Below are 14,463 nucleotides of genomic sequence, written 5' to 3'. Positions count from 1 at the left end.
TACGGATAACTAGAGTACGGAATAATGTACAGATCTGAGACTTGAACAAGTAACGGTAGTTTATATAGTAGTCTTCTACAATCTGTAATATTCTTGATTTTTTTTTACTCAATAGTTTTGGTTTTATTTTTCGCGGCATGACAGTGAAAACCACCTATAGGATGTGATGGTACAGGTATTCTTAGCCTGCCTGCCTACCTTAACATTATGTTTTGATGAGAGGGATGAGAGGACTTAACGTAATGAAAGCACAGCTGCGTTTAGGCGTGAAGCCAAGACTACTCAACGACTGTCTGTTACTCTTATGGGATGTTTAACATTGTTTTAGTCAGAAACACATTCATATTCACGGATCATGTCCGTCAGCTTGTCTATCAGAATTTTCTTTTTTTCTTTTGATTTTACAGGAATCCCAAAGTGGCTACAGGTGGCTTTCAGCATGACCACATTGAATTTTTGAAGCGTGTTGCTGTAGTAACACTCACAGAAGTCATACGTGTCGTAGCAGATGGGATGGGAGACGTTGATTTCTCTGTTAACCTGGTCTACCAGGTTAACGGGTATTTTCCTGGAGGCATTGGACATCTTTCTCGTCATCCGGCGACATTTTGGGAAGGGTGTGCCTTTCGCCCAGTTCTTTCTCCTAGTGTAAACCGTGCCGTAAGGTGTTCTTTAACCTTCGGCGAAAATCTAACGTTGCTCCTCGGTTTGCTTAGGGCCCATCCTCAGATCTGCACGTTATTCCGTACTCTAGTTATCCGTCAAAAATTGTCCAGAGTATTAAAAATGTCAGGATAAGGCAATTTTTTTTAAGAAAACGTGGCAGCTTTCTGGCGGCCGTCTAAAGTCTTGTGTGGCGTGAAACTCCGAAATTCAAAATGCTATATCTTACAGACGGCGAATGATATTTATTTATTTATTTATTTATTTATTTATTTATTTATTTATTTATTTATTTATTTATTTATTTATTCATATGGGAGGCGCGGTGGCCTATTTGTTAGCGCGTCGGCCGGACTCCAGATCGAACTGTCCGGGTTCGATCCCTGGCCAGGGTTACTGTGTTGTACTATTCTTGAGTAAGACACTTTACTCTCATAGCGCCTCTACCCACCCAGCTGTATAAATAGGTACCGGCAAAATAATGCTGGGAGGGCCGGGGGGTGGGGAACTGCGATGGACTAGAATTCCATCCAGGAGGGAGTAGAAATATTCCTAGCCGCTTAATGCTATCGAAACCGGGATAAGCTGTGACAGTATGGGCCATTTGGCACGAGGCTTCGTGTTTGTTTATTTATTTATAGGATTGATTTCTTTAAAACTCGAAATTGCTTTCCACATTTTGATTTAAAAAAATATGGTAACATTTAGCCGTGGTTGTTGGCACAGGCGAGCAGCGGTCTCCCCATTTATGCGGACCTCTGCGGAAACAGCATCACACAGTATCGATTGTCGAGATGTACACTGTAAATGGTGTTGTTTCTTCGGAATTTAAGACCTCAAATCACGGCTATGTTCTCTAAATACCAGTCTCGGAGGGTCTTTTGTCTGATTCTCGAAGAAATACGGGTCTGAAACGGTGTTTAATGGGGGTATTTAGTGCGAAATATAGCCTTGGATTCGGGCTTTCGCTCGCTAACAAGGGACTCGATAGATGCCGTGGTGCTCAAGTTTTGAAGGCAATACCTACCAATTTGCTGGAGTTATTATGAGATTTAGCAATCTGGGGATTGTTAACCGTCTAACGTTGGACATAAGCCGAGATGAGAAGCAGGTAGGCTGTATGTGTGTCAAAATCTGCTCGAGAGAAGTCGATTTTAATATAGGCGAAAAATCGAAAATGCTGGTACATGTGCTGATAAAAACGGTCATAATTTTTGAAATATTGAAAACGTACATGGGATTTTGCACATATTTGTAGATAAACGACTACTCTTGTCGGCTGGATAGGCTAGAAGTATTAGGTTGGTCCCAAAATTTAAAAAATAGCCTCTAAATCGAAGCCAATTTACAGCCTTTGCTCAAAGGCGATTAGTAGTGGTCATAATACGCTCGATTTTGCCTTTTCAGGATAATCGAGAGGCAAATTGTGACTGTCTTGTAAAACTAGAAAGGTTTATGAGCAAGTTGATATAAAATTTGCGACTAGATGATGCGAAATAAATATTTTACAGTGTTGCGTAAAGTGCATATTTTTCAATTTTCGAGACGTTGTGACCGGCGCCGACAAGGGAAAATATTTTATGGCTCCTAACGCGGCCAGAATATCATTTCAAATCAAACCATATCTGTTTTAGTTCTTGCCTTGGTAATGTCTTTCAGTTGACAGAGTTTCAGGCAAAATTATTTTTTAAGCGAAATTGAGTGGGTGCTTTTAAGAAAGACGCCCTCTTAAGTTAGATGGTTTGTGACGATTTTAGAATTTCCGTGATCATTCATGCTAGTTTAATTCACGTTGCCCCCGAATAGAGAGCCTGCTCGCAGGCAACAGAGTCACTCGAGCGTGCGTCATGATTTGCTTCCCAGTACAAAGTGGAAGAAAACTGGCATATTTATGTTCTGTGCGAAATGTGTTTACGGGGTTGCCATGGCAAAAAATCCATTTTCGGTTTCTTCGTTTCTTTGGGAACACAGTATCCGTGTGATCAATTTTGAATTTTCTCAAAGAAACGCACCCTAGTAACATATTAGACTTTCTATTTAATTTCTTTTCAGTTCTTTTACTTATTCAAATTCGTGACCCCCCCGCCTCTTTTGCGAGACACAGGAAACTGTTGCCGGACATGTTGCAGCGAAACTGTAGCAGTGTACATACACACGAAAGTGTATGAGGGAAATATGTTGCAACAACACGTCCCATTTTACAACAGTAGAACGTGCCGCTGAAACATGTTTTGCTACATGCTTTTTTTATGTGTCTTCAAGAGAGCTACGTCATGAACAACGCATCTTAAAAAAAATGGCCAATTTTTTTTAACTTTGTCATTCGTAATCCGACTTAATCTTCGTCAGTCGAAACCATCCCTGGTTATTTTCGCGTTTTTGTTACTCCTTTGTTGCTTTTCTGTATAGACAACAATTATTTTAAGGTTTTCATCAAACTGAAAGTAAACAGAAAAATGACTTAAAAGATCGTGACATTGCTCCTTTAAGAACAGATATTCTTAACCTACGTCAATCACGCACAGCAATCTAAAATAGGACCCTTAATTGATTGCTATGAGTGCATTAACGTAGAGTAAACATGAACTTTCCCAGAACCCGATCGACGAAGCGGGTCGCAGAAAATGGGACGTGCCACTGAATTATGTTTTTCACTTAAGTGACAATATATCTTCTCGATTTACGTCAGCCGAATTGTGCACAGAGTTTAATGCCAAACTGACTCACTGACTGGTGTGATGTTTAAAATGAAGCGGGTCGCAGAAAATGAGACTTGTCCCCTCCTGAGAATCCATGAGTAGGCGCGGTAGCTAAATTTTCAGGACTCAACCCTGACAAATCGTCCATTAAGCACACTAGAAAATGTTTTGAGATGTCTCAGCAGCTGTTAGCTGCAGCTGATTTGCGTCAACTGTGCACCGAGTTTAATGCCAATGTGACCCCGACTGACTGATGTTATGTTTACAATGCAATTAATTTTAACCATCTGATACGATTAGTCCGAAGAAAAAATAATCTTCTATAAAGTAAAAACCCTTGATTGATTCGTATGAGTGCAAATTGACCATTTTTCTGAGCTTTGTAGTTCTTTCATGACACTAATAAACCCGCTGAGTAAACAGGCACTTTCCTGGAACCAGAATGACATAGCGCATCACAGGACAAAAACTTGATATGAGGTACGTATTCAAAACCTTAGATAACGCCCTGTTGCAACTCAAGTCAGTTTGTTGCATCTAATGTTGCTCCGTGAGCGCAATGGTTTCTACTTTGATTTTTTGGTTTGTTTTTGTGATCTTCGCAATTCAGACAAAAGCATCGCGTTTTCGCGGTGGAATCATAACTTGGAAGCCTGATGAAAACTTTACAAACAAGGTATTTAACGCAAACTGAAAAAGTAGAATGAAAGCAGGGTTGCTTGAAGCGTTTCAGCAGGGATAGCGCAGTGGTGAGAGCGCTAGCCTCCCACCAGTGTCGCCCGGGTTCGATTCCCGGACCCGACGTCATATGAGGGTTGAGTTTAATTTTTTTTGTTGTTTGTCGTCCTGCTCCGAGGGTTTTTCTCCGGGTTCTCCGGTTTTCCTCCCTCCATAAAAACCAACACTTCTAATCTTCAATTCGTTCAGGGAACAGTGGATGAAGAGCCAAAAAATCACAATTATTATTTTATTATTATTTATTAAGTTACAGAAAATAAGATTCCACACAACGTAGAAACGAGAAAGTGACTTTTCTGCAAGCTTGTCCAGTTTGTACCCGAGAGATCGTTAAATCTCAACTGTGCAACCCGATTTTATCTGATTCAACGATAGAGCTTTATTTTTCTCAGGAAAAACCCAAGGATAATCCAGAGATTTAAAACAACTTGATTTTAGATGCAGGAAAACGTATCAGTGGTGGACTCTTACCTTTTTGTAACTTGCACAGAGAAATCATTTCGCTTCCTACGGAAAACCCATATTATAAAGTAGGAAGTCAGTTATAGGTTAAAGGAAAATTCAAGTTTCAGCTTATCCTTCTTTAAAAGAGGAGTAAATAAAACAACTAGAATCACTTTACCGCATTTACGAACGTAGCGTTAAAATTAACTCGTAGCGGTAAAACTAAGCTTTAATCGTCTTTGTTTGGCTTTATCATATCAAGGTCCACCTCAGCCTGTTGCTACCTCTATTTCGACCTTTTCAAATAAACTATGTTACGTTATTCTTCGTTTCCTTACGTTACGTTATGTTATGTTATATTATGTTATGTTACGTTACGTGACATTACGTTATGTTATGTTACGTTACGTTACGTTTCGTTATGTTATGTTATGTTATGTTATGTTATGTTATGTTATGTTATGTTATGTTATGTTATGTTATGTTATGTTATGTTATGTTATGTTATGTTATGTTATTTTTCTTTGTTATTTTGTTTTATAAATTTCCACTGCATGACAAGATCTTTCACGCCCCTTGAGATCTTTTTCTTCTAGATATCGAGTTGCGTGTAGAGAGTCATGCTTTAAGCATTTGGGGTCTTGGTTTCAAAAACAGACTTTATGGGTTTCCAGTAGTATTTGATTATGCAACCAGCATTCTTCCGATTTTTACCAAACTTTTGACTCTAAAAACCATGACACCAGTACTCAATATCTAGCATTGAACAAAGCCGTTTAAAAATTCGCTTTGAAATTGGAAGATTTTAAAACAAATTAAAGCCTTCAGTTGAAGAAATTCAAATGTCAAAACGAAACGAAATGTTTATGTTATTTCGCCCCACGTACAATGATGTGCCGTGTCTTAGCAGCACTGTCCGTGGTTATGGAAAAAAGTATCTCTCAAAATGTGTGAAAAATTCCAGTTCACCAGTAAGAAGGCTGAAGCTTGAAGACTTTGAATCTTCGACCGTGATTTCAGCCTTTGAGATGGACGTGTTTTTTAGTGGTCTTCAGTTATAAGCCTCTCCAGAGATGTTAAGGTCGCGATATTTTTAAATTCTATGAAGTATACAGTAAGCCAAAAATGACAATTGTCATAAGTGGGTCTCACCAAAAGAGTAAATTAAACGCTGAAGGACAGCTAAAAGAAACCGGTAGTGTATTTGCAAAAGTATCTAGGCAATTCTTCCAATCGGCTTTTACCACTGGGTTTTACCGCTTTTAACGTGAACACCACAAACAATACAGTTTTGTTTTACTTGTAGTTCTTTTTGAAGACCAGAGAGTAACATCACATATAATTTAGCTGAAATTAACTTAAATTTTTGCTCGACTTTTTCTTACCAGACTTTGTTAAATGTCTAGTTCATGCTTAATAATCCTTTTATTGTAGCACAGGTTCTTATCATTAACCTCAATAAATAAATGGATTTCAAAATTATCGTAGGCAATTTTCTTAGCAGGTAAACTGTAATTTTGAATCGTTTAAAACATTCCAGCCGCCATTCATCATATATGTGTATTCAATTCAATACCTTTATATATATATCAGTATTCTTCAGATTCTTAGTATAAAAATATAGGTCTGCCGAAAACGTACCTAGTTATTTGACTGTTTAATCGTTGTAAATTTGATGTAATGAAGTCCGATACATAAATGTACACAAGAATAATAACTTTATATTTGATCCAAGCCTTGAAGAGTAGTGTTTTAAGTACTTTACATTTTTCACATTTCATAGCATGTTCTAAGGGTAATAATATACATACAAAAATTTCTGCATGCTCATTTGCTGAGAGCACGTCAATTAATTCTTAACAGTGCAGAAAGTTGAAATTGAGTGCAAAAAGTTGAAATTGAGTGCAGAAAGTTGAAATTTAATAAATTGATTGACAGGAAAGTCGGAAAGCGCGCCAAAACAAAATGGCGGCCGATGTCGGAGTGTTTGAGAGAGCAAAAATCGAGCAAAAACATAACGATTCATGAAAAGTTTGACCGATTTAACGAAAGTTATAAGTATATAAACCAAAGTACTAGGAACTGAACGTTTGTACAGCACAAGAGAGGCTTTATGAAAGTACTGAAAGCTACCAATCGTGGATTTTCTTACGCGACGGCTCGTAAAGAAGAAAAATTACAAGCGTGAATTGAAATTGGACATTTCAGCCCATACCAATACAACTGAATAAGGATAAAAGCACCTGATAATGCATGACAGAGAGCTTTAAAGTTCCCTTGCGGTATCTGGATTTTACAAAGCTCGGCTGAATTCCGTTATGTTTAAGAACGAATCGGAAACGTAAGCCCACTGAACACGTTTTGTTTGTCATCTCGTAAGATGACAAGACTACAAATTTGCTTAGTCCTTGAAACATTTACTTGTGCTGATTTATCCCAAATTGCACTCGAAATCATGTGATTACCTATATAAACCTTAAAAAAGGGCATTTTTGTACATCCCCCTTGATATCTTACTGCATGCCAAATTTGAAGGGAGGGCAAAAGTTATATTTTTTTACTTTGCTTGATTCTTACAGAGAGTTGCTCTTAATTATGTAGATTTTTTAAAAGAACAGAGGCGGTGAAAAGTGGCTGGGTAGGGGAGCTCATCGTACACCAAGCGAAGCGCATACCCCTACTCATATTTCCCAAAATGTCCTTTTAGGCGTATTTTGTGGACACAAGTAAACCTCTTTGCAATCTTAACATTGCCCATTATGTTCGTAATCGATTTGTAACAGTACATAAGTAAGCAGTTCGCACGATCTGCTTCATGGTGCTTCTTTCAGGTAATCTTCAACTTCCGGTTGAGTTTCCGAAGATCCTACTCAAATTCCTACTACTGCGATAGTGCAATGGTTTCACAACATAGCATTGTGGGAAGTGGAGACTCCTGGTATGCAAGCCATATGAAATATCATAAACGTGTGGCCATAGCAGATACCGGATTTCGCTGTACTGAATTCAGTGTTAACGAAGACTATACACAAGGTGAAAACACTTTTAATTACACTTTACCAGATGAAGGTCCCTGGCTTGTAAGGTAAGTTGAATAACATTGTGTTCCAATGTTAAAACTTACTTTCATTTCTAATCCTTCTAAAACCTCGTTTTCTTTTGATGAGTACAGCTTTTGACCATTGCGATACTTTCAACTGACAAGTTGTCTTTTATTAGCTGAGTAATCAGTATTGTTTCTGTCTAGTTACGGTGGTTGCTGCTGGATCCCTTTAACAAATGGAGGAAATGGTACCTGGTCTCTGTCGACCACTGTCAACCTAACAAGGCGACAAGACAACGGAAAAATCAACTCGTCTCCAATCTCTGCAATATTTTCAATTGTGCGACACAGGCAAGGTTGTTCGAAAACAATATCTATCCCCGCAGAGGACTCGGACAGCGATAAAGTGCGCTGTAGATGGTCAGCTGGTGGATATAGAGAATGTGGTGGTGTTTGCCACGTATTTAACAGCAGCACGCTGGACAAAGTAAGTTAAAGGCTTTAAAAAACGGTGTCATAGAGCAAAAACATAAAGGTGACCACAGTTATTCCAGTGCAACAGCTGGTTAAGTAATTAGCTGATTATTCTGTCATCATAAGCATATGCTTGTGGTGCGACGGATAAAATGGTTTGTAAATAGCTTGCAAACGGTTCCCTAGCTTTCTGGTCATGACGTTGTGTTTAGCAAGACATTGTTTAGATGAAGACGTTTATATCATAGACAGATGCATGGTTCGAAGGGTTACTTTAGTTGACATTTTTCATCATTTTTATTTCGCTTTAAACAGGAAAAATGTACCCTTAGACTCCATAGCAATGCATCCCTTGGTTGGCATGCGGTAGCCATCACTTTGGAAGACTTTCCAGCTATAACAACAGATTTCCAAATGGCCACTCCATTCAGTCATGTAAGTCTGCAGTTTCTGGTACATGTGGCTCCTTCTTCAGGACCATGTAACAGGGATCCAATTCTAATTGGACAGAGCCCGAATGACGGATCGTGTGAGGAGGTGCCAGATGGTGACACGTTTTATAGCGTCATTGAAGTCAAACATATCGATTCTTCAAGGAGGTAACTTATCACTGGACGAAAAAGTGGGCTACTCAGTTTCTTTCTTCCTTCCTGGTGGAATATCAGCAATAAGACTGTGTACTTTTCACAAGTTTTGTAAAAACTGTGGGTAGAATACTTGCACTGAATTAAAAACTAAAAAAAGTAAGGTTCGTGGCTTAGAAGGGTCTTATTAATTTGTACAAATTCCAAATTGAGGCCTTTATCTTATCTCTTACGAGAGAGGTCTACAAAGTGAGTAGTTGGTGTGCAGCATTAGGTTGAGTGCAATGCAATTCATGGCGAGGAAATTTGAGTGGGTGTTTTACAGCAATATTAGTCGTTTTGCCTGCGCCGCACCACGATCGTCATCCCGATTAGATATTTTCTCGTCCGTCCCAATCATCTTTTAGTGTCTCAACGAGATTATTCTGAGAGAGAATAGAACTGCTAGCAGTAATACATCACTGAAGCAGTTGACGCCCCATGTTGCCATTTATAGAAAACATGCCTGTTATGTAATTTTTTCATTTACCGAACTTCAGTGTTTTGTTTTGCAGGATTGCAGAGATTGTTACTGTGAAGCCACTTTACATGCATCTTACCAGCCTCTTGAACTACACTGATCACGTCGGGGACATTGTCTACTACAAGAACGTGTCATGGAGTCCAAAGTTATCCCAAAAAGGACGCCATATATTCTGCTTCAAAGCAATAGACGAGTATAGGTAACCTAGCAAGTATAGTATTTTATTGATTTTTAAATCAAACCTATCATTAAAATGGTAGGTTTGGTAAATCGCAATGTAGCCGCTAGTGTTTCTTAAGGGATAGCCGCTGTTTAGAGTAACCTCAAGCACCTCTCTTCAAAGTTGCCTTGCTGTCAAGCCTCTTATGTTCTTTAATGGGGAAGTAGCTTTTTCTTTTCTACTAAAAAAATTATTGAAAGAGACCGTTCTTTAGAGCGGGTTCAACTAAAGTCTAACTAAACGTGCGACCGGAGCAATTTACATGCCAGTTCTGAGAAATTCCTGATGTTGAGTCATGTTTATTTCTGTTTACAGAATTGAAAGCGACGCGAGATGCATTACAATTCTTGTTGGGACGAGTAAGTATTTAGTCAAAATTCGCTTGTGTAGAATTTTTTAATAGTTGTTTTTCAGTGAGTTGGGGAAGGGATGTTACAGCTTGGTGTAAAGTTTTCTTTTTATATTGGGATGTTGTCGGGAATGTACTTTCTCTAGCTAGGAGGTAGAGGTGGCCTATTTGGCCTACGCAGATATACAATTTCTTAATTAATTAACCAGCGATGTGTCGTCACAAGTTTCTGTACACTGAATTTTCAGATGAACCCACTGGCTTTATGATGAAATTTGTCATTAAAGACTTAACTCAACGCCTTTCGTCTTATTTCTCCGTAACTGAAACAAACTTGAGTAACCATTTTACCATGCAATGTAAACTAGTACTGATCTATAATTTTTTGTTTTTAGACAACACTCCAAGACCGATCTTATCATCCCGTACTCCTGTCACTCCCACGTTTTCGAAGCCATGGGGATTTGGATTTGTCGACTTCAACATCACGTTTGACCAACAGGTAATGTGATGCTTCACTAATCAGAGGCAGACAATTGTCGCGAGACCCACGGCAACAGTTTGTACCACTTTCCCACCCAACTTAGTTAGACTAATTCATCTCTTGCATCAACTTAATTCTAAAAGAAGTGAAACTGCAAGCTAACTTTTGAGAATCCTTCAGTCGTCTTGATTTTGGCCACCTTTTGCTAAGAAACAGGTAAAATCCCCATTTAACTTTATTACTATGTCAATGAGCTTTGTCAAATTTGGAAAGTTAAAATGAGGATTTGTGACCTCTGTAGCTCGAATTTAACAGAAGTAAGTAAGGGGCATGTTTATATTAACAAAACATATTTAACAGAACGTAATGATCAGTATTATATAGCCGCGAGTGTTTTACTGGAAAATAGACCACTCGTGAAATTCATACGAAACTACATCCGGGACTGTAGTGGCGTATTTTCCATGTCCTCACTAGTGAGGATATCGATGACGTCATTTCCCGCCTTTGCACTGTTGTTTGTGCAAAGCTGCCAACGCCGGTTGGAAATGGCGAGCTATCCGGCGATTACTAAAGTTCACTGAGGTCAAAATAAAAGCTTTTACTGAGGAGCAGGAAAGTGCTAACGCGAAGAAGAAAACTTCATATGACTTGAAATTATTTAAAAAAAGCTTCTTGCTTGTGGAAAGTCAGACGAAGGGACGGAAATCAAGAATTTCCACCTGCCGATCTACAAGACTTCGCTAACAGAAATTAGTAGAAAAGCGGTGAGTTTGAGCAGAAACAGATTTCAAAACGGCGAATTATTTATTGTCAGTGACATTGATGAAAGAAAATTGCACGGTGGCTTGAAGATATGAATTTTATTTTCTCGTGGTAAAAGCAATATTTTACTCATTCGCTGCGCTCATTCGTAAAATATTGCTTTACCACTCGAAAATAAAATTCATATCTTCTTGCTGCCGTGTAATATGCTCTATGTATTGGCAGTTTATTTAGTTATTAAGTCAAAACTCGTAACGGTAATAACACCAAACAGAAAAGAAACCTTTCAAGCCAAGTATTATTTCACGCTGAAAGATAGCACATAGCACATCCAAAAACGGTATACGATGTGATTTAAAAACGCAAAATTAAGTTAGTAAACATTCCTCTCTCCGATCAGATCAAGAAACCACGCCACTCGAAGTTCATTCGAATCATCTTGGAAGGTCACGTGATATACAAACTTGACACGCGCACTTCCAGTGACGTCACCATTGGTCGACAAGGCTTCACTCTTCGCTTTCGTCTGCCACAAGTTGTACTGAGCATGCGTGGAAATTACTCCGTTACAATGGATCGTGGTGCAGTGGTGGGCCTGGGATGTACCTCAGATGGGCCCCCTACACCTGGAGTCAGCTCCACAAAAAGTTGGACCTTTGATGTTGGAGTTTGTTCCAAGGGGACATATATTGATGACAGTTATAATTGCAATGGTGAGAAGTTTTTAGGGTGCTGTTAATCTTACTAACGTTCAATACCAATGCCGAGCACAAATTTTCAAATTACATTTTTTTTGTAATTCTGCAAAAAGGAAAAAATGGGGATTTAGAAAACGTTGTTTAAATTTAGTACTTCTCATAATCATTACAAGGGCTTGCTTAGCAAATTTGGCATTTTTAATTTCTAGTGTCCCCTTATTAACTAGGTCATCCAACATTGCCCAAATTACAAGCTAGGCAGCATCAGAGTTTTTTATCCACATACTTATAACTATAACCTGTCCAAGGAAACTTTGCGCAGAACACTTACAAATCAAAAATGTATCCATCTATCTTAAAGTTCAAGGAAGACACTATGAAGCAAAATGGTGGAAAATGGATCAAACATCGACTGAACCAATTAAATGCAATGTTGAGACAGGTGGATAAACGGTCAAACATGCTCGTTCAACACGATGGTGACGATGTTGGACGAAAATGTTTGATCGTTTAGCCGGAGCTTAAGTGTAAAGGCCTGGCTAAACTAGGAAACATTGTTGCAGAAACATATATATAGTTCCTTGTCATGTTTCGTAGGTGGTAAAATTAGCGGAAGCAAAGAAAATGCTTTGCTGCCCGGATGGCTAAACGAGGAAACAATGTTTCGGGAACAAAGTGTCACGCATGCGCACAAACTAGTTGACATTGCTTCTGGGGTGGCTTAGCTAGGCAGCATAGGTTTTTTGACCTGATGCCAAAAAACATGTTCATGTTTCCGAGAAGCAAAATTTGTTTCCGCAACATTATGTTTCCCAAGCGACTAAACTGAGAAACATTTGCCTCCTGTTTCCTAGTTTAGCTAGACCTTAATGGAGACAGTAACAAGTTCGTGACTTATATTAATGTTTCGCTTTGAAACAACAGAGTGAGGTATTGAATGCTTCATTTTTCTTCCTTTTCAGATGTGGATGAATGCTCGAATCCGTTGCCAGTCTTGAGCCGCAAGAAAAGAAATCCCTGGTGGTATTACAGTTATTACTCTTCTTCCCCTCAAGGTATTTTTACTGCAGTTTTCTTGATTAATGGCATACAAGGTGTTTATGCAGGAAAAAAAAAAAACAAGAACAAAATATCTTTTTATGTTCACGGATTTTACAGGCTTACAGAGATGCAATCGCCAGACGAAATATTGTCCTTGTTGTTTGTTGAGGACGTTCGCGCCCAAATTTTTCTACTCGAAAGATTTCTTTAATATTTTTGCTGCAGTCAGATAATGAGTTAATTGTGTCAGAAATGCAAAAAAAGTTAGGGTCACAGACTTCGTTTCGGAGAGAAAGTGTGTAGAAAATTACCCTGAATTTGAAAAATTGGCGCACGTAATTCAGCATGGTTTACAGGGTTTATAGTTAAAAATATCAAAGATGAGTAAACGGAGGCTAACGATCTTACTCGCATTTTGTAGAAGTGCGTCTGTTGCGTAAATAATTCCTGGTTTTGCCATCTTTTTTTGTAAAACTAAACCCTGGAAAAACGCATTTGAAACTGTCATACGTCAAAAAGGAAAGCTCAAAAAGCGGAATTCAATCTGTCAGTGTGACAAAAAATCAAACTTCCACTCAATAGATTTTTTTCATTTTCTCGCAAAACGTACATATTAACTAACAAAAGTGTTCCGTTAAGAAAACTGTAGGGGTCACCGACCATTTAAGAGAGCAAATTGAAAGCGAAGCTAGCGGAACGGCAACCCAACCTAAATGTTCTTAGAAATTTTACTCAGCGCGCGCGATCAAAGTATGACGTGGCATGGCATTGCGACATGAATTACGTGCGCAGTGGTGATGCGCATAAACAATTAGCGCGAACGTCCTTAAATGTCGAAGGATGAAACCTCCATATTATGCCTGATGTGACCAGACTTCTTAACATCTTTGATGTGCTTTTTAAATACTCTCTTCATTACATATTTCTTCTTACAAAAGTGAATTTTTGATTAATTCATTTCACCAGTCAAAACGTTCAAGCTGTTGTGTTATAAAAAGTATACAATTTTATTTTAGAGATTAGAAATTGAAAGGATGTGTAGAAACAACTAATATTTTCATGCACTATGTTTTGCAATAGCCACATATCCAGTTCAGGCAATTCCACGTTCCACAGATATTGCATCAACCCCAAGTCCTTCCCCAAGTCCTTCCTCAGGTATTTTACCACTGTTGTTCTTTATCATCATGACAATGATAAGGAAGAGGGGCCTAATGTAGTGTTTTTACTATAAACAAATTGTGCATATCAAAATTTTCTCTTCTAGTACTTTCAAGAGGAAAGAGATTTAATGAAGTATTTTCACAATATACTTATTATATTTACCATTATTCTGTTTCCATCAGTTTTTTCTGCATTAATAACATCAACATCAAATTTTCCTTACACTTATCAAAATTACTAAAATGTCGAAGGATGAAACCTCCTTATGTGACTGGAATTCTTAACATCTTGTAAGTGCTTTTTAAATACTCTCGTCCTTACATATTCCTTCTTACATAAGTTAATGTTAGATATGTTCCGTAAAGCAGGCTTATTTCACCAGTCAAAGTTTTCAAGCTAATGATTTATAAAAAGAGTATAAAATTATATTTTAGTGATTTGGAATTGAAAGAATTTGTAGAAGCAAGTAACATTTTCATGCATAATTTAAAAAGGCTAAAAAGGATAAAAAGTTATTAAAGTTCTTGAAATCAAAACGTTTTCGACTCGAAGGTCATCATCATCACTGACGATG

At 38.2% G+C, this 14,463-nt stretch overlaps 1 protein-coding gene across 1 annotated transcript in view; it reads left to right on the top strand.

The window, feature by feature from the left end:
* Positions 1 to 3,878: 3,878 nt before the first annotated feature.
* Positions 3,879 to 14,463, top strand: part of LOC144646246 (uncharacterized) — a 15,977-nt gene continuing 5,392 nt past the window's right edge. The window contains exons 1-10 of the mRNA XM_078505791.1: positions 3,879 to 4,038; positions 7,376 to 7,629; positions 7,792 to 8,074; positions 8,377 to 8,660; positions 9,200 to 9,367; positions 9,704 to 9,747; positions 10,133 to 10,239; positions 11,387 to 11,699; positions 12,647 to 12,739; positions 13,806 to 13,883. Of these exons, the coding sequence (XP_078361917.1) occupies positions 3,922 to 4,038; positions 7,376 to 7,629; positions 7,792 to 8,074; positions 8,377 to 8,660; positions 9,200 to 9,367; positions 9,704 to 9,747; positions 10,133 to 10,239; positions 11,387 to 11,699; positions 12,647 to 12,739; positions 13,806 to 13,883 (1,741 nt within the window). The 5' untranslated portion in view covers positions 3,879 to 3,921. The remainder of the gene's footprint in view (positions 4,039 to 7,375; positions 7,630 to 7,791; positions 8,075 to 8,376; positions 8,661 to 9,199; positions 9,368 to 9,703; positions 9,748 to 10,132; positions 10,240 to 11,386; positions 11,700 to 12,646; positions 12,740 to 13,805; positions 13,884 to 14,463) is intronic.

This window comes from Oculina patagonica, chromosome 1, assembly GCF_052425735.1.
Source record: "Oculina patagonica isolate OP01 chromosome 1, crgOcupat, whole genome shotgun sequence".
NCBI lineage: Eukaryota > Metazoa > Cnidaria > Anthozoa > Scleractinia > Oculinidae > Oculina > Oculina patagonica.
Note: the sequence above shows the minus strand (reverse complement) of the source record. Positions and strands in the feature narration are given on the sequence as shown.